The 20,650-nt window shown below is 38.4% G+C and overlaps 1 protein-coding gene across 1 annotated transcript in view; it reads right to left on the bottom strand.

The window, feature by feature from the left end:
* Positions 1-20,650, bottom strand: part of EPS8 (epidermal growth factor receptor pathway substrate 8) — a 55,865-nt gene that overhangs the window by 11,439 nt on the left and 23,776 nt on the right. The window contains exons 11-16 of the mRNA XM_010566124.1: positions 18,779-18,853; positions 17,993-18,141; positions 15,544-15,727; positions 11,464-11,597; positions 7,598-7,709; positions 6,523-6,666 (exon numbers count right to left, since the gene is read on the bottom strand). Of these exons, the coding sequence (XP_010564426.1) occupies positions 6,523-6,666; positions 7,598-7,709; positions 11,464-11,597; positions 15,544-15,727; positions 17,993-18,141; positions 18,779-18,853 (798 nt within the window). The remainder of the gene's footprint in view (positions 1-6,522; positions 6,667-7,597; positions 7,710-11,463; positions 11,598-15,543; positions 15,728-17,992; positions 18,142-18,778; positions 18,854-20,650) is intronic.

Genomic DNA, 20,650 nt, shown 5'->3' with positions numbered 1-20,650 from the left:
TATTTGTAGGAGCCATATGTTAGAATCTGAGCAGCAGATCACTGCCCTGACAACAATCAAACTTTCATTAAATGTCAGCAACTGCCCTTACGCAGCAATCCCCAACTCAGTAAGTCTAACTGATGGACAAGGCATTTTGTAGTCAATGTAACCTGGGACAATTACAGCTAAGTTATGCTGAGTTATACCAGCAGAAAATTTATCCCATCAGCTTCTATGGCAAGTCAATTAAGCCTAGGAAATAAGCCTTTTGTTTCCCTTAGACAATTTTTCACTTAAATTGTAATAGTCAGCTACTGAAGCAAACATATAGTCTTATAATACATTCCCCATTAAACCTTTTTGGTTTTTTGTTTGTTTCTTTCTTTTTTTTTCCTCCCTTAGCATTTAGTTGCTCAAAGGCATTCATCTCAATTATTTTGTGTCCACCTTGTGTAGTGCACTGTGGAGAGATCAAAAAAAAAATCATATGATTGACTTTTCTGTATTATACTACTTCGATGTTAAGACAATAAATGTTTTTTTAAATGTCAAATGCCAAGAAAAGTGAAATGCATAATATAAAAGAGAACAAGCAGAGTAATGTATATTTAAGAAACCTGTCCTTTGGTGGGAAGAGAGTACCCTACCAGGTATATAGTAAATATACCCTAATTTATTGTATACAGGTGTACTGTGGTATATCCAAAATCTTGTTAATTAATTTTAAGATTTCACAGATATTAAGATGTTCTAATGATATTCACATTTTTTTTAATCTTGTTCACAGAATCCAGTTCCTAGACTGTTATCTCCACAACGTACCCTTATGTGTGCCCCAACCTTCTTAAACAACACGCAAGGAAAAAGCAAGGCTTTTTTTATGGTAGAAAGGATTCATTACAAACCAAGGCATCAACTGCAAATCACCACAATCATAATCCAGAAAAAGCGATAGCTAAATGCTACATGTAGCTCTCAATGGATACTACTGATGTAGCTTCAAAAACATGTTGTACTGCACTCACAAAAGCCTCATCAAAATGACTTGCTGGAGTGAAAATAAAAATTAAACTGGAAGCATCACTCAAATTCTAAATTTACAGATGAAACTATGTTGAAATAACTTCACATTTTGTTGAACAGTGCGCAAAAGCCAATTATACATTCAAATCACATTTAACATTTCTTTTTTTAACACTTCTTTTTTTAACTCCAGATCTTTTGAGGACATCCACACATTCATCTCATCACTTCTATTCATTGCTACAAACAAGCATGCACTATAGAATTTGGCGACTACATAGTCCATAAAAGTAATTTTTGAGGTTCAATATCAGAAGAGTAATTTTGTTACCTCTGAAAGCTCTCCCAGCAATTGCTGTGAGGAAAATGGAGTAAATCACATCAAACAATGTTAGAAAGGTAAGAAGTAACTGCCTCACACATCAATCCTGAAATTTCATACACATTAGCAATTTAAAACAAAGGAACAACAGTGCTAATAATTAGCTCTTCTTAATCACTAAGCAACTCACATAGTGAGTTATTCTCATTTTCTTTTAAATAATGAGTGGAGTGCTGGCTACAAAACATACATATGTGACACCATAAAAGCAATGAAGTCTTTTCAAAGCACCTACCCAGACAGAAACTTAGAAAGAGGTTTAATAAAAAACAAAACCCAAACAAAAAAAACTTACAATGGATTGAAGATCATAAGGTGAATGTAGAGAACACTTGCAACTGTAGAACAATATGCATTAAGTCACGGCACATTATAAAAAAGGAACTTATTTATTTTTGCTTAAGAAATGTTGGCTAGCTTAGAAGATAAGGTAAAGGTCACTGCTGACAGACGTGTACTCACTAATTTGCTGACAGCCATAGGAACAATGAACAATTCTGGGTTTTGTTTTCCATTCTTCCTCATATTTTTTTCCTTTAAAAATAAACTTGCGATCCTCAACTTATGTAAATAGGAACAAATCCTTTAAATTATTTGGAACAGTGACGATACACACTCATTAAAAATCTGGATATATCAGAAAAGCTTACTGCGACTACATTTATTTTCTTTTTTCGTATTTTTTGCCAGAAAATCTTTGTATTTACAGGAAGAAAGAGGTCCCAAAGCTCTTTGTCAACACACTACAACTGCATGTTGTCAAAAATCAAGATTCACTATGATTTGATCTATTTTTAATGCAAGCAAAATAATAAGCTTGAGTAAAAGTGCTAACAGTATCAACCCTAATTCTCGATCATTGTAAAAAACTGGGGACAACATATTTTCAAATACATTTTGGCATCAAAAAAGGGAATATGTGTATTCAAACTATAGCAAATACAGACATCAAAGAGGCATTGGACACAACCATAACTAGCGTTAGTGCTGGGAAGTGCTCTCATTAAGTTAACACAGACACAAAGCTTCCTATTTACTCTCTTTCCAAACATTTTAGTGCCACGTTCCTGTTTGCACAGTGACAGGAGTTAACCAAGAGGGCTGCAGAGCATTCAGCCTCAGTTTTATCAATGGCACTGTGGTTTGGATGTTTTCTTGAGACTCATTTTAAGAGCTAAGGGAGAACCAACTACTTGTCTTCACCCAAAAGGGACAATGAGGTACCCAAGACTGGAAGAGCAAATTTCAAGCAAGGTCTTTTGCCAGTTTCCTTTGGTGGGCTCAGCTATTACGCAGAATCAAACAGCTGCCTATTAAAATCCCGTTACAAGTCACCTAACTAGCTCTTTGCAGGGTATAAGGAATTCATGTTTTTATTGGATTTATAAACCTGCCTTGCTAAAATCTTGCCAAAAAAACAAGAAGTATATTAGGATGGAAGAAGGAGAAATTTAGACAGAATTTACTTATTCAAATTGGTATTAGCTAGGATTAGTCCCCATTCCTTAAAAAAAAAATAAAATTATGGGCACACTGGGCACTTTTAATGCCTATCATTAATCAAATCCTTTTTACAACCGTTCAGTACATTTTTGTGTAATAAGTGGCATCCCATAATTTGGGATTGGATCAATGTTGAATTGGACAGGAAACAACTTTTTTTTTAAAGCTGTCAGAAAGTCTTGGTCTGATAGCAACTTTAAAGAGCATTTGATACGAAATGAGGTAAAAGAGATACTGGCTCTTGGTCAAAAATCATGACATCTCTTTGGCCACTGCCAAATGAACACCTGGCAACTGCATCTCTTCATTATCAAACACTTCATGATCTGCAGGAAAGATACCAGCTGGCAAAATAAGAGTATGAATCTATGACACTAACTTGGAGCACAAATGCTGTGCTTGAGGGGAAACAACTTCCCACAGAGATATTTCAAGTGAGCTGCTAAACAAAGAGATTTGAAAGAAAGGTTTTGATGGTAGGTCACCAAGAAATGCAAAGGATGCTTGTCCCAAGTGAGGTGGAGACTTTTGTCTTGGTGTTTACATACCATAAACATGCCTCTTACATACATGGTCACACTTCTGTGGACAGTCATGTTTTTTTAAAATAAGACTACAGGACTACATTTGGCTTAACACTCTTGGTGCCTCAGGATTTCATACACATCACTGATAATATAACTGTCTCACCTCACAAAGGGTGTCATGAGATTAATTAACATGCACACCAAGATACACCCTTCTATCCCAATTATGTTCTTCAAATTTCTCTTTCAAAAGCATTAAAAAAGTTAATGAAGTGCACAGTAAATAGGAAATATTATCATTAATTACTTTCTAGGTTCACCAGCAATACTCGTACAAAAGAAGAAATCAGAGTGCTTGGGAAACTGTTTATGTTCATACATAATGGGATGGTGAAGTATCACTGTTGGTTCACAATAAAAAGGCAGACTAAACAACCAACACCACAGGAAACTCGGATAAACAATAATTAACATTAGTGGAAAACATAAATAATCAGCAAAATGCTCTCCTAAACGTACAAAAGTACCAAACAAGCAAACCCATGGTTTTCCTGAAACTAATTCAACTGACCAGAAGACAATGTTACAGCCTCTGACTCACAAAGACAATGAAATAACTAGCATATTGCTTGCAATGTTCCTGGAAGTATCATCTTAGACAATTCAGTGCTTTCAGGTAACTATCTGGGACCTGGATACTGAAAGGGATTGAGAGAAAAATCAGGATCTAATCTAGTGTGTGGACTCAGAGGTCACTAGGAGAGGGAACAGAGTGAGAGTGAAACAAACTTTGCAGCTCTGAGAATAATTGTGATAATGAGGCATCCATCTCTCAGAGAAAGGGTGTCCGTCTGTAGAATAGTTGAAAGAAAATTATCTCTTTCAATGGAATCCTTAATCCTTCCTAATAATCTGGAAACATCCTTTGGTCAGCTGTGCTTTGAAGGCCATTAGTCTGTAAAGAAATACACTAACCTCGTACATAATGCTTATCTGCGGCTCACCGCAGCAGACTACTTTGAAAGCGGTCTTTCAAAACCAAAGACGACATCGAGACTGGCAAAAGCTGCACAGCACCAGGCGCTGTGCCTGCTTGCGTTCAGGGTCTGGCAAAAGCACTGATAGGAACCGCTTCAATTTCCTGCTCTACCCACAAGTTCTCCTGTTTGACCTTGGGCTAGGCAGTCATCCCTTCAATGCCTCATTTCTCTCTGAAATAGCAGCAATGTCTCATAGCACAGTTACGAAAATAAAGAGGGTTATGCAAACAGATCCCAAATGAACCATGTATCTATCACAGGGAAAGAGAGAAATGAGCAGGCTCAGGAAGGGTAAAATTATAACAATCATCATAAAGTTAAGAACTACATTATTGACATGTCTTGGTAAAGACTCCATTTACCCTATGTAATTCATTATATTCCTAAATAATTTCATAGTATTTCAAGCTCACATTTGAATATGATAAAGCTGTAGGGAACAACCTGCCAGAGGGCAAAGAAACAAAACTATATGATATGTTTTTCTCTGACCCTAATTTTCATAGATCTGTGAAGAATGCTTTGTGAAAATGATGATTTTATTATTTCCCATGTCACGTCATTATTTCAAACAGAAAACTTCAACACCTGCAGTGCATTACAAAGAATAGTTTAAAAGCCTCTACTCAAAACTGTACTCAGTCTGCTCAGGATTTCGCAACAAATTCCAAACACACAAAATGACATGCACCCAAAGGAAAAAAAGTCAGATCTTTAGTTCAGGATTTGAAAAGCACTCGGGATGCATGCTTCACTTCACAGACAGGCAAATACCATAATCAATTTAGAATGAGCTCATACATTATAGGCAAACAGTTAGGGATAGGAAAAACTCAGAAATGGTCTGGTTCAAGCCCATCAAGCTCAAGACAGGTCTACCACATTATTGTGCCAGAAATAGCATAGGACCTGTTTCTCAAGAGAATTTCCGTATCCATGGCAAAACTGGAAATACTGCAAAAGCTGCAGCTTTCACGATAGCTGTGCGTGCAGAATCCGGCACAGCAACACCTTCGACTGGGACTTTAAGATGAGTCTACAGCAGAGACAGTCAACAGTGACATTATGGCATTTCTCATATTTCGGTCATCAGCTGGAGTGTGTAGGCACAAGAAATGAATATTAGATTAAATTAAATTAAATTTAACTTCAAGTTTCAACAGAAGTTTGGTTTGCATTTGGACTGAAAAAGTCCAATTCAGAGGCAGGCCTGGAATTTCTGCTTAATCCAAACTTGCTTGCCTAACTTTTCAAAATCATTAGAAATAAAAGGGAAGAAATGGGTCTTAGAAAATACATCCTTTTATTTTATGAGTCTCCAGCCTACTTAAACGTTGTCTAAAAATACACATTACAACTTTATCCTGTATATCCTTACCCAGGTGGACAATTGCACTTATGTAAGATTTTTTTTTTTTAACCCTCTAATTCTCTTCAATACATAAAAGAAACAACAACAAATAAACTCTTAATTCCACACCACAACATGAAAGAAAGAAAACCAAAATCAGGTCAGGAGACTAGAGTGCTATTAATGCACAGGCACAGTAATTGAAAAATACCTGTTTTGTGCATTCAAAAGCAAAGACACCTATTTTTTATGACTCCAAAATTACAATAATTAAATAAATTCAAGACTAAGATAGAGACACAGAGAGACAGAAAATAAAAAGAAAAGCTAGCGTTCACTCTCCTAGGAGAAACAAAGATGAACCTACCTTAAATAATTCAAACTCCTTCTTTGGCATCAACAGCTATCAATCCACAAAGGATATTTGCAATTAAAGTAAATGCATACACATCCATTAGGATCGAAATTACTACCTCTAAGCAAATAAGCAGAAAAAAACCCTTAAGGGAAAACATTTTGCTGTATCTCTATCAACTTTTTTCCCATGTTAGACTCTACGCAATACAGAAATCAGCCTTAGCCTGTACAAAACTATAAATCTTTTGACATATCAGTGGAACATGCAGATATTTTAGCCTTGCTGTCAATCTTTTCCTGCTCCACACGCACACATGCACACTTCAAAAGAAAGTCTTGCTGCTGAGTGGACGGTACCTGGATGGTGCGGGTATATGCAGGCTCTGACCAGCCTAGACCTCCTTCTTGATTCCTCAGAGGGTCCAAAATGTTGTTTGGCACAAAGCCTGTGCTGCCACTTTTATTCTGAACCTTCCACCACTGCTTTCTGTCATCCAGAATCTGAAATAATTTGGTAAATTAATTACATATTTTTTCTGACTTTCCTTCTACCAGTACTTAGACTGTGCATCATTTCAAAACAAAACCATAACTTTGCCAGGTTCTACAATTGCCAACAGATCTTACAAGATGTCCCTAAGAAACCCCTGTAGGCTTCCTTGATTATCACCATCATTAATTCTACATGGTCATACTGCACTTTTCAAATGCGGCTCTGAAGAAGGGATATGGAAAAAAAGCACGTAAAATCAGACACATGCTGGACAAGGCAGCGGAATGCAAATCAAATACTTGTGCAGAGAGGCTGGCATCTCTGCAACCTATATGCTGCTGACAAAAGGAATAAGTAACTACTAATAACCCAGGGAAAAGTGCAGTGTTCTAGGAGAGCACAAATTTGGGGAGAGAGCACAAATTACTTGGAGAGAGCACACTTCTGAGTAAAGAGGGAACTGAAGCAGGATGGCCAGGAGAAGTCCGAAATCTGACTAACGGCCGTGCAATCTCATACACATTTTCTCTCTCTGTTGCTCCCTCCCTTCCAAATCTGTCTAGCTTTCAGGGTACCAACTACTCCAGAAAAGGACAGTCTTTCACTATGCCCTGAGTGTACACAGATAGTGTTTGCCAGAGCCAGTTATTTAACTACTACTAAACGAGGCTTTTAAAAGCAACAACAGCGAAGATGGAAGAAACACATATATATAGTTTTCCAGCATGGATCTCTACAGCATCAATTCATAAGTCAGCACAGAATCTCCACTTATCTTGTCTACGATGCAGAACAAATTAACTGAACTTTCCAAATTAAGGGAGATAAATCAAACACATTGAAGTAATCATTAAGGACAGCCACACTGTCCACAGGAAAGGTACACTCAGATTTGAGTGGTACTAGAAATTTGTGTTTTCTCTTTGCAAAAACTATTACCTCTACGATCTCTTCTTTCATGACAGAAAGTTCACTGTTGTTTCTTGCCATAAATTCGTACTTGCATTTGGCATATTTCTTGGTCTGTGCTTTACTGTGTGCTTCATAGTTTCTGCAAAGGAAAGATCAGACTATTGTTCAGTGAGACATTCAAGCAAATAAAACCAGAGACAAAATGCCCTCTTCCAACAACCTGCAAAACATTTAAACAACCCTACCACCACCACCACCACCACATGATGCTGCTGTAGAACTACCTGTTCACAATACACTGATTCAAGTGCCAAGAAAAAAAGAAACAAAAGAAAGAGGTGGTCAAGCTACCTGGACCTCAAGAACTGGTAATCTTTACTGGCTCACTGCTTGCAAGATATATGATAACAACTTAGATCAGCAGGTGCCATTGTTTTAAAACAAACACATACACTACACTTAGTCTGTTTTCCTACAGCAGGTTAAACAATCATTTGCCATATAAACAAATGACTACACTTAGTATATAATTGGTATCTTGTGCTTTGTATGAAGCTATTTCTAGCATTCATCATAAATTGTTTCAAATACATAATACATGGATAAATTTTTGCCATCAACACCAATGGAATTAAAACTTTAAAAAACACTCACCTACTGTAGATCAGTTTTCTTAACTGACCATAAGATACCATCAACTCATAACAACCTCAATTTACTGTATCAATTAAAAATGAAAAATAACTTCTTGGCAGTTACAAACAGGGTTCATTGTAGAACAAGGCATACCACAGTTTAACTCTATGTCTTTCTGTTTCCACAAGGAAGGACCTGTTCAGAATGCCTTTAGGTAAGAAGCTACTAATTTCTTTGACATAGTAGTACCTCTTCAAGTTGAGAAGCCCCAGAGCCCCCTCAACACAGGACCAAAAGAAACAGTAACATTATTCACTTATTGCAAATTACACCCAACAACCTAAATCCACACCAGGTAGTAAAATTAAAAAAAAAAAAATCCAAACAGATAATGGAAACATGAAGCAATCAATGGCTTGAAATTCTGTATACAAAATCACAGCACAGGGATACGAATGCAGACAGTTGCTGATGTTGGTGCTATGTAACCGTGGGTCCCAGGTGTGCCTAAGCAATCCAGTAGTTACCTAGCTATTGCATGGCTGTGGAGAACTGTCTCACTTGAGCAGAAAAGCAGAACAAAGGAAGAGTCACATTTAGATTGAAAGATTATTTTGAAAGACAGGCAAAGTACTAAAAGTGTTTAAGGAAGAGTGAAAAACATGGGATGAACCCCAGCCTGCAGAACAGCTGTTATGAGCCTGAAAGGTGTGTGAGTAATCCCAATTTTTTCCACCACCCACTCAAAATTCATGTAATTTTGAACTCCTTTCTTACTACCTCAGGGATATGACTAATGCGCCTCTGAAGTACTTTTACTTTTAGGCTGCCTTTCCAAACTCATTTCACTAACTTTCTTCCTACCTTGTCCACACCTAAGTATCCTGATCCCTTCAAAAAACATAAATCAGGAAGAATTTTTAAAAATGCTCATGTTTCAGTTTTATTCCACTCTGTTGCAATCAACAGCAACATCCCCAGAACATGGGCCAGGCAATAGCTGTATGCTTCTGAAGAGACCATAATTCTTCAAGCCCAGCTTAATGAGCCAAACAGTTTACTCGGGGCACAAATGTTCTCAACACTTCCCTCCATCCATCCTCCAGTGTGTTTTCTTACTGCCTATCAGATATACCATAACTGCAGCCCTCTGCTCTCCTGTGCACACTGCTCAAGAGCCTAGTGGATTGCACAGATTTTCAGGGTGCTTTTCTTCAAATGACAGTGCAAAACCAAGCTACACAGCATACTACTTTGAAACACCGCACAACTTGCTGAAAAACTATTCAGTGCTCTTTCAGCATCAGAGAGGGTCCCCGATATACCTAATATCATATTGAAAGTTTAAGATCCTGACACTTAGTTTACATCACTCAAGGAAAGCACATCTTACTGGAGGTCCTGGCATGTTGGAATAAGGCTCACTGAAGTTCCCTGTGATTGAAATTTCCCTGGACAAGGTGTAGCCTACCTGTCCCTCAGAAGGTAGTGGGCGGCTTGGTCACTGCCTTCAGACCACTCATTAGGAATGGCAGCTTTGAACGAGGACCAGCAAATGATGGCTGAAAGGGTCAGCTTGAATTTCTCACTCCCTCCCCCAAACCCACTCCTCCACCTACTTCTTCACAGATGCTTCAAAATTTATGCTTTAAATGGAAGTTACTTGGGGTAATACATATTAACAGCTTTCCCCCAATAATGAGCTCCTACCAGGCACGTATTATATGTCTCAAGAGCCAATTAACAAATAGAAGTTTGTGTCGTATTGAACAGACCGGAAGATAGGGGCACACTGTGGATGTTTGCATCAGTACCAGCCATCTAGACTCCCTCCTTCAATCAGTGGTAAGAAACAGGCACCACTACAGCATGTCTCATTTCATATCTTTCAAAAGACTAATTTCACCTTACATGAACTGCTTCTTAGAAACACCCATTTCTCTTTACCCGCCACAAAGGAGGCTTGAATGACTCTTTCAGTTGCAGCCAGATACACCGATACCATCAATAGTTCAATGCAATAAGACCCATTCTCTAAACCTGAAATGGAGGCAACAACATTTGCACAGAATACTCTTACTCTGAATGGACAAAAACAGGTCTTATCACATTACAGATAAGAGAGAAAGGAATTTAGAGTACAGATCATCTAGATTTCAAGCTGACTGGTCCTGAGACTAGAACTCAGAAAGTAACCAAGTTCGAGAAAATAATTAACAGATGACTACTACTGCTGCTGTTGTTATGAAGAATAAGTCCAAAGTTCAGGAAAAGAATCGAGTCTTCAACCTGCACACCATATGGGAATTTGTTTGCATGCAGATTAACAACAGGATCTTTTAGCACATAGCTCAATACTAGGGATTATGCAAAGGTTTGCATCGAAAGCGTTGTTATCAATGCTGTTTTAACCAGCAATCTGATCTCAGAAGCTTAGCTTACACATCTTACATGGCACGTAAGCCAAAATACTATTCCATGTGGTGTATATGGAATACAGTTTGGCATGGGGGAGCAATTCCAACACTGCTTTACCGATTTAGTTCCACAGCTTGTGCTGGTATAAATTCTCCCCACAGACAAGGCCGAGACTCCAAGGATCACTGCATTTGATCTCATCAAGCTACTTGGATTTAGGCTAAAATGAAGCGGATGAAAGAGGATGTGCAAAAAGACACTGGTTGCTACGCAAATATTTCAGAGCATTTTCTGTAACATTGGAAAGAGAATGAAAGAAACAAGGAGTTACTATTCTGAAAGTGGATATTTATGCACCAGCCCAGACAACAAAAAGCAGGAGGCTACGGAGCACTAACTGAGCAGCTAGACAAATCAAACAATCATTCAAAACAAGGACAGATGAATCTCAGAGCGGACTTGTCATTCTTTGTAGTTCTGAAAAAAGCAAAGAGTATTTTTAAAAACATGAAACAAAGCAGAAATAAAATTTGAACCCAAATAGGAGGATTCTGTGTTCTCCATTGGGTTGGAATTTCACTATATCATTTTTGACAAAAGCATCAATTTCACAGCATATGTAAACAGGGTAGTTTCATAGAAATTATACTAAGAGATTCTTAATGATGTGCCTTAGAGAAGCAAGAGCAGAATCCCCACTGCTAACCAGAATCACTTCCTCATAAAAATAACGATCTGCTTCAGATACAACCAGAGGTAATTGCAGACACCGCCACCCCAATAGCAATAAGTCGGGACAGTTATCCACAGCACCACGTACGCCGTTGATTCAGTGTTACCTATCTACATGTCGGCTAACAGTTTGCTTAAAGGCAGCAACAGCCGCCCCCTGGTCCAGCAGAGGCCCTCTTTTGTAAACTGTGTTACTGAATGCATACCCATCCGACGGAGGGTAGTCGGGAACACTGGGAGGCTGGAAGACAAAAAAGAAACAAAGCCACAAAGTGGATTAGTGTCAGCAGCAGCACCGCCTAGTTCACTTAATCCAGCACCCCTAGGGTCCCTGTCAGCATTCACGCGTCCGCAGGTGCTCACGGTTCCGCTATGAAAAGTTAATAACTTCTGCATTTCAAATACATAAACAGGGAGATCAAAAGGATAAGAATAAAAGAATTTCTATCTTAAGTCATCCTACTGCATTAATATTGCAGCGGATATTCTTTAGAAAAACAGTTCTCTGGGGCAAGGTCCATGTCATCGCTCAGGTATCACTACAGCAACACAACTTAAAAACAATGGCTGAATGGCTTTAAAATAAACTGCACTGAGAAACCGCTTTGAGCTTTTGTTCTAGGTGTACGCTTAAAGCCAGAAACCTCTAGCTAGCTAACAGTATGTCTGTATAGGAAATAAAACCTCCCAGGTAAAATTATCACTGTATTGCAGGATCATAATATGAAGTGGCTCATATGTGTCACCCTCTCACTGAACATGACTATAGTCAAAGAAGAAATGCAAAAAGTAATGTGATAGTTGGTATAATTAAGGATTTTAATTAAGGAAAATAATCACAATTTATCACAAGCACATATAGAAGATTATTCAAGGCTTTAGGAAATTCTTTTTAAACAGCAGTCCTTTAAAAAACAAAACAAAACAAACAATGAAAAAAGCCAACCTTAAATTCAGCAATGATACTCTGCTTCTAAGAACTATTTTAAGCACCATTGCCCAAAACAAAAACAAGCTAAGCAGTTCATTTCTGGAGATTATGATATTGAAATTGCTCATTCTAGATCTTTTTCTTATACTACGATCCAGTTGCACAAGTTAGAACAGCTGAGATTCATCAGAAATCGCCAAATCTTTAAGCCTGGTTTGTTGGGTTTTTTGGTTGGATTGGAGGTTGGTTTTTTCCTGTCTGTGTGGCTACAGAAAAGCCGCTCACCTGATTTCTGTCTCCAAGTATCTGACCTGGCACCCAGAGACACTTGCCTACGGGACTGAGGGTTTATGAAAATAAAATAAAAGCACACAAAACCCTCCATACACATAGAATATTCTTTTAAACTTTATTATTAAGACCTCTTTGAAAGAAAAAAAAAAATCTCAGGTGTCATCTAGATTATACCTTACATCAAAAGACACCAGGAAGCAGGAACTCATTTTACTTCATGTACAAATTATGTGCATCGCCTTAGCCTCACTGCACTCTCTATCACCGGTTCCCCATCGTTTCACTGCCATTTGAAGTCCTCACTGCGGAACTGACTCCACCCTGAAACCCCTCTGGTCAGAGCTGTGTGTGGGACTAGATCTTAAGATTCAGTAATAGAGGAGGGGGGGGAAGAAAAAGAAAAAAGGGCTCTTATGAGCAGGAACCTCCAATGCCCTTTGCCAGATGCCAGAGCAGTCCCTGCCCGGCAGGGAGGGCAGCGGCACGCACCCCTTCACTCCCAGCACGGCACAGCTCGCGACACGCAGCCTGGGTCCTCGGGAGAGCAGTGTCACACCGAGACACGCGGCCAGTTAGTGGCAAGAGATGAACACTTAAGTTCTCATCTTATTTTTCCAGCACTCTTCATTAAACAAGCTCTTACAGCAGACTTAGGAAAGAATAATTATTCTGGTATCACCCACTCCGGGGCGATACTTCTGCTGCAGACAAATACATTTTGCACTCACACAGCTTTTTCCAGCTGAGCACCTACAGCATTTCACAGCTATTAAGCAGCTCGGTGCTTTTCCCCCTAGGGAAGTGCTGAGGCGGCACCGGAGCAGGGAGCCAAGGTACCGAGGTTAAATGACTTGCCCAAGACCATGCTGGAATCAGCGACAGTCACGAAACTAAGGCCTGACATCCCAGGTGCCAGGCACACAAATACCCTCAGTGAACTGGGATATACATGTTATTTTTTTTTGTCTTTTGAAGATTAAGTCAAAGAGGCTAAGTTGGCACAACTACCAATCCAACCAACATTACCACCATGAAAAAGAATGAAATCAACTCCCTAAAACACAAGCAACCAGAATACCTCAACGCATTTTCCCCCTCCGAATTTGTTTTAACTTCTTATATATAAATAGTAAGTGAAATTCTTGCAGTCATCAGAAGAGAAAAATTAATGCTCCTCTCTTTTCAATACTATTTTTTCTTTTTTTTTTTCCCTTTTTTTTTAGTAATTTAGAAGGAGCACAATGTAAACAAAAAAAACCTCCATGGAAATGTAGAGCAGCAGGGAAACACTGAGGCAATGTTTGATGAGACTTTTTGGGGAGATGACCAGGGAAGGGGGTGACAGCAATGGCAACAGCTACATTTCACATTATTGTGCCCATTAACTTTCTTAAATGCTTTTTTGCTCAAAATGAATCACTGGCAATAACTTAGTTTTTGGCACATTTATTCCTGTACATCTTGTTAGGCATAAAGCCAAGCAGTGTTTTAAGTAATCAAATACCTACCATGTTATCCTCCTTTGCTTGGCAGACTTTTTACCCAATTTGTTTGTGTCTACAGCTGAGCAGACTTTTTTTTTTTTGGCTAACAGAGATTTTCATTAGAACAAAGTTTTATCGTGACAAGATTTCCATGGGCAGCTTTGATAAACTTTTGCTGGGGAAACTTTGCTGTCTCCAATAACAGAATTGCTCTGCAAAACAACACCATCCCATAACAGCCAATAATCCTTCCCTTGAATCTTCTTCCATGTGCGCATTTTTTCACTAACAGATAAGTATATATATATATATATTTTATATACACTATAAAATTAAGATAAAATCCAGTATCATTGCCTTTAGATGTACTTCTAATATAGTACTGGTGTAGATTGCTTGAGGAAGACTATGGACTGAACCTAGAAAATTCTTAGGTGCACTTCCATATCACAGCTGCTAACAGGGGACCTTGGACTAGCTAACACTTGATTTAAACTAGAACTAGCATAGAAAAATAAATTAATTTTTTTAAATTAAAGCTTACATCCTCCCAACAAAGAAAAGCTTTCAAAATTAAAACTTTTATATGTTTAAAATGGCAATAGGGTTTGTTGTGAATTAAAAAGCAACAAAATCCACATATATTCTTAAAATTTTCACAAAAATCAAAGTACATTTTCTAAGTCTACTAAAAAAGTAGGGGGTAGAACCTTTGTTGAGAAACAAAACGACTGACTATAAAGTTGTTCAGAAAATACACTCTGGTTTCTCTGAAGGCTTTAGATGGTGGTGCATGTTTCCATTCCCTAAATAGAACAACCTAACTTTTGCTAAATTCATCACATTTCTTGGGAGAAAAGGATGGGAAAATGTTCCTGTGCAATAATTCATCTAATTGGCAGCTGTTTTTCAGAAGTAAGCCTAAATTACCTGACATAGCACCACTCTGATAGCACCCCAGAATACCTTCTTGCAATACAGTGAAAGTATCAAGAAACTAATGAAAGGAATATTAAATTCCACATTTGTGAAGAAGCAGCTTAAACCCAAAATTCCCTAAAAAGTGGTGTTTTTTTTCTTTTTGCCTGTGTGCCTGTGCATGGTTGCACATTTAAGAATACTTTGGTTCAAATTCTGCCTGAAGTGTATATGACCAAAATCAATGGGATCTGAAAGCACAGGTCAAGAATCAGACTGCACCTTAGGGGCTTGGACTGCCCTCCCAACTGAGGTAGGAAAGTGCCCCAGGTTCAAGGAGAGCAGTAGGCAAAAGCCTCATATTTTTCCTAATTGCATTTTTGGTGGCTGAACAGGTATTTGGTTCCGTATAACTTTAATGTAAGCGTAATGAGCTCGCACTGATGTAGCAGGCCTCAGAGCACAGTTGCTCCAACAACGTCACGGAGTATTTTCTTTATGAAGGAAGCAGTTGGTGTTGCCTTCAGCTAAATTACAAAACGCTGTCGCAGGTAACTTACCTCAGTTGACAGTCTTTTCATTTCTTGCTTCCGCTGTTGCTCTGCAACGTTTGCCACAGACTCAGCCAAATGGTTGAGTTCTTGCTCCTTTGGAGCTCCCATGAAGTTCAGCAAAGGGGGCTCCCAACCATTTCGGAAACGGGGGACATAAGGTGGAATAAAATGGTCTTTGGGCCAGTCCGCTCTGCATGAAAAGTAAATCAGAGATCTGTATCAAGGGCCACACAAATATTGGCTTAATAGGTTTCCTAAAAATTGAAGTACTTTAGATTTTTATTAGCATAGGGTACAGGCTGGGATTACAGTAAAGATGAAATTGTGCTAGAACAGAGAAAATGAGCAAAACACATTTATTGACCACAACTATGCTCCCTGCTGTGCCCTACAGAAAGAAACTGCTCCTGCCATAAGGACACGTCAGTGGTAAAACACAACAGACTTCTGTCTTGTAGCAAAGGATGAGTAATAGAAGAATCAATCACAAAAAAATCTAGGTTTTGTTTAAACTGTTAGATGGGGTGAAAGCACTGGACAAGACTTCAAAGAAACAGCCTGCTTTATAAGAAAGTCTGAAAGCAGGTATGAGGCATGGAAGCTTAGGGGGCCTAGCTACACCTAAAACAAAAAGTTAAACAATAGCTTTTACTGACAAAAACCCCCCAACTCTACATTCTCCAAGACACAAGAGTTATCATCACATTCGCTGTTTTATAGTCCAGATTGGTCTTTTAAAAATACTATATTAGAGAGCTCCATTAGCGTTCCCTATTGTAATACAAAATACCTAAATTAACACTTTCATGCTCTGCATTTTCACCATACTGTCCTACAATATAAATTACTGTATCTTCGCAGTGGAAGCAGAAATGGGAATATACGTTACAGTCTTTTAACAGTCTCGTTGTTGACACTGCTAAAAATTAAGGGACAAATGCTGCCAGTCACACAAGTTGCAGGACCAGGCAGCAATTACCAGCCCATTAGCAGGCCTGAGCTAGGTCTGTAACCCTTGAGTTTTATCAGTCACATCTGCTATACCACACCACAGGGTACCTCTGTATACTGAGATCAGATCATCATTTCTAATCTGCGCAGGTCAACCAACTGTAGCCCAAGTGCTTCATTCTTCACTGCCCAACATGAGCTACTTCTCTTTCCATTAAACCTTTTCCAGGATGGACTAAACGAATGATGATTGTCGTTTCCAAGACAAGAAGCCCATTATTTTACACAGTGATCCATTTTCCCTGCATGGGCCTCCAACGCTATGAGGCAATTTCCACTGCCAGTCCCACCACAAGCTGCCATGAAGCCAGCAGAGCTTGAAGCAGGTGAAGGCAAGCGAATGGTGCTTTGCTGGGGCAAGCTCCCTGGCAGTCACGAGGAGCTGCAATTCCTGTTTCCAGCTCATTTTGTAGTAGCAGGCTGAATGATAGGCCCAAAGAATGAATTTGGACATTCCTGGTCGTGCAGCAGAGTGAGATTAAGGAAGGGAAAGACCTGTACATCGCTCTCCCTCCTCTGAGGATGTTTGTCATGCCTTCCTTACCAGCAAAACACTCAAATACTTTATAATCAATCAAAGAAATCCACTTGGTATATATTTATGTTCCAATTTGAAATCTAAGAGCAAGGATGAATAAACACAAAATACATGAGGCGTTTCCAGCCCAAGTGACTCCATACTTACTCATTATCAAATGTACTTATCTACCACATATTACAAAGCTAAAACACACTTTGCTAATTCAAGCTTTTTCTGTTGCATGTTCTAGTTACCTAAGTAATTTCAAACCATATACTTACCTTAAAAACAACAAATGCATAAAGTAGTTAATTTTTAGCTAAGCTTAACCATAATAGTGAATCCATTAAGCACAACGTGTAGGGTATGCACATGTAACATGGTTCAGCCAATAAGCATTGCTTCAAAATTATAAGCATTTTCTTTATAGCATTATGACGCTTTTGAAGAAGTAAAGACATTGTAAATTTTTAGCTTTTGACAATTATTGGAAACTGAAAATAGAAATCTGTATCCTGTTCTTCAATATTTCGTCACTTTTTATTGCAGCTTCTTCAAATTGAATTTTAACAAAGTCCAGGTAGCTGGGTTGGAAAAATAATGGTGAAAACCAACTGGAAATATGCAAGGGACAGCTCAGAAAAATTTACTGCAAGAGGTTGTGTCAAAAGGTTCTTCATACCATGGACAGAACAAAAACTGTCTGCATTTTCTCCCTCCTTGAGACCCCTAAAATCAAACCACTCCCAAATTCCACTGAGGCTAAAGAGTTCCTTTCCAAAAACTTGAAAGAACAGTTCTGAAGAGTCCAAAGCCTAACAAATTAATACTGAAGTTACTGGGGGGTCGATAACCTGGTTAAGATTGTGTCAATAAACTTGAGTTGAGAGATCATCTGTAAAATATGCAGAGGCTTTTTCTCACCTGGCTTTGGTCCATGTGTCACCCAATGACATCCACAACTGCCCTTCCTCACTGGTAACAGTATATCGCAGGAAGTCTATCGCATCTTTTGTTAAGAGGGGGCTGAGTACTGTACCAGCAAGCTGTGGACCTCCTGTCGTCTGTACCACCTAAATACAAGCATTAAAAAAATACAAAGACCGTACACATTGTCAGTAAGGAAGTTACTGTGAATATAAGTTACATGAGTGCTGCTAGGAAACATTTATCAGTCACCTTCCTCCTCCCCCCTTCCCCCCCCCCCCCCAAAAAAAAAAAAAGAAACAAAACTCTGAGAAGCTAACAATGTGTCTTAATGTCCTACAGATTAACTAAGCCATTTATTGCAGTACTGCTGTTCCGGTCACCAACCATTTTATATTTAGACCCACTTTTGGCAATGTTATTTTTGCTCTACTGATCAAAACCACACATACTTCCATTAAATAGACATATAGCTATGCTTTCAACTCTCCTCCTGCATTATGTAAAGTATCTCTATTTTTTCCTGTTAATTAAAAATTATAATGGCAAACATAACACACAGTGCTAAAGATGATTTAAATAAATATATTTAATAGATGGGAATATACACAGAAAAGGATATGAATTATTTTCTAAAGAGAACCTCAACCTGAGATACACACATTTCTCCTTAGTTACTGTCCAGGGATGCAACATTTCAATCTTGTTATGCTTGTAAAGGTTACAGAGCATATAACTACAAGAGCTTTGAAGGAAAACACTGAGAAAATTATAAAACCTTACCATATGTAGTGGGGTAAAGAGAAAATGAACCAGTTCAGCTGCACTAGGATTCTGGATATGGAACTTTAATTTGGCCTGAAGGAAGGGGAAAATGATACATTTTAAGAAACATTTAACTTTTATGACAATAAATACTTCACATATCAATGGCCATCCCTGGTCAGGCCACAGGTCCACCTAAACCCAGTGTTTTGTCTGCAACATCCGCTAAGTGCAAGCACTCGTTCATCCAATTGCTTTTGAATCCATGTATATCTTTAGCACCTATTGTGCAAACCAAGAAGTTCCGCAACTGAATTATATGCTTTGTAAAGAAGCAACTCCTCTGGAAATTTGCCACCTCTTCGTTTCATTAGTATTCTGTAGTTCTTTTCCAAATGAAAAATGAACAGTCCTTTCCTACTCTTTTTCCAGAGATGCTCATAACCATCTACAGATTTATTATATTCTTCCTCTGTTTGGTCTTTTCCAAGCGAAGTAATTCCTTTGAGTATTCTTGCCCTTCCTGTAACTTCTTCAGTTTTGCTATGCTAGGGACAAAATAAGGCCAGGGAACACATCGGCACATTGATGCTCTTCATTCGTTTGGGGTTTTTTTTTTTCCTAATAGTTCTTAACATTTGCTTGGTTGATCACCATTGAACGCGGATGATGTTCTCACAGGAATCTGTATTGCCTCAACATTTTGTTCCGATTTGTTTTATGTATGAGATTTTTCCCCACCTGTACGCGATTCTATCATATCTATCAATATTGAATTTCATTTGTCACTTTATCTGCTATCATGAGATACTTCTACATTTGTATGCTCAACACTCACCATTTGCCAGAACACCTGTAAATATGTTGGACAGCAAAGGCCTCTGCAGAGGCACATGTGGGACTTCACTGCTAAATTTACTGCACTTTGAGAACCAGCATTTTAGTCCTATAATTTGTTTTCTGTGTCACCAAACAAGAATCTAAGAAGCTAAATTCAACCTCTCAGGACGTCAGTTTCTTTAAGAATTTCAGAGTGTGCAGCCTTGCTGGATGTGTTTTGGAAATAAAAACAAAAAAAACCCCAACAAATCAAAGAATTGATGGATTTATAGACATTATTTTGTTTTTTCAAGCATGTTTGCTTCTTCCTAAATTTAATATACCTGCCTACAAACTGTACCCTATGAGGAGGGTGCATCAGCAGTACTTGGTTGTCATAGTCCCTCAGATCCCTGGAATGACATTAAAGATTATCAGCATTACCTTAACTACTTCTCTTCCTCTGGAAGAAAGGCAGTTTCAGAGAGGTTATACACCATACCATGTGGTTTGCTGACTTAGTTTTTGGAATAGATGGATGAACAGTGTCCATTCAAACAGGGCTTCTATTCATCTGCCTGTAACTTGCCATTTTGATTTGCTGTTCTTTAACCCCTTACCAGTTCTTCAATTGGAAACAGGTAATCTCTTATGCCCCCCATAAAAAAAAATTGTTTTCATGAACATACCATCCACTCTCAAGCTTTTCCAAATAAATATATGCATTAAAAAAAAATCATATACTTTCTCTGATTCAGGTTCTTGGAGGATTTCTTTTATTTACTGATTACCCATTGGCCCTGCAGGCTCCAGAAGAAGCATGCCAGAATGTGTTTTAAAAAGTTATAGTATTTTTTTATTGCATCTTGCCATCTGCCTCAAACTGCTTTTGGCTAGCCTCATTCTACTCTTACATCTAGCCTTCCAGAGTGTGTCTCCAAATGAAGAAAGGAAGAGGACGTGTTTTTACTTCTAATAACTTCCTATACGTTGTTCTTCAGTCATAACAACTTTCATTTGATCTTTTCTAATGTTTTTTTGACAGATGGTAGGCATTTTCTAGGAGCTTCC

This window comes from Haliaeetus leucocephalus, unplaced genomic scaffold, assembly GCF_000737465.1.
Source record: "Haliaeetus leucocephalus isolate CR32 unplaced genomic scaffold, Haliaeetus_leucocephalus-4.0 Scaffold206, whole genome shotgun sequence".
NCBI lineage: Eukaryota > Metazoa > Chordata > Aves > Accipitriformes > Accipitridae > Haliaeetus > Haliaeetus leucocephalus.
Note: the sequence above shows the minus strand (reverse complement) of the source record. Positions and strands in the feature narration are given on the sequence as shown.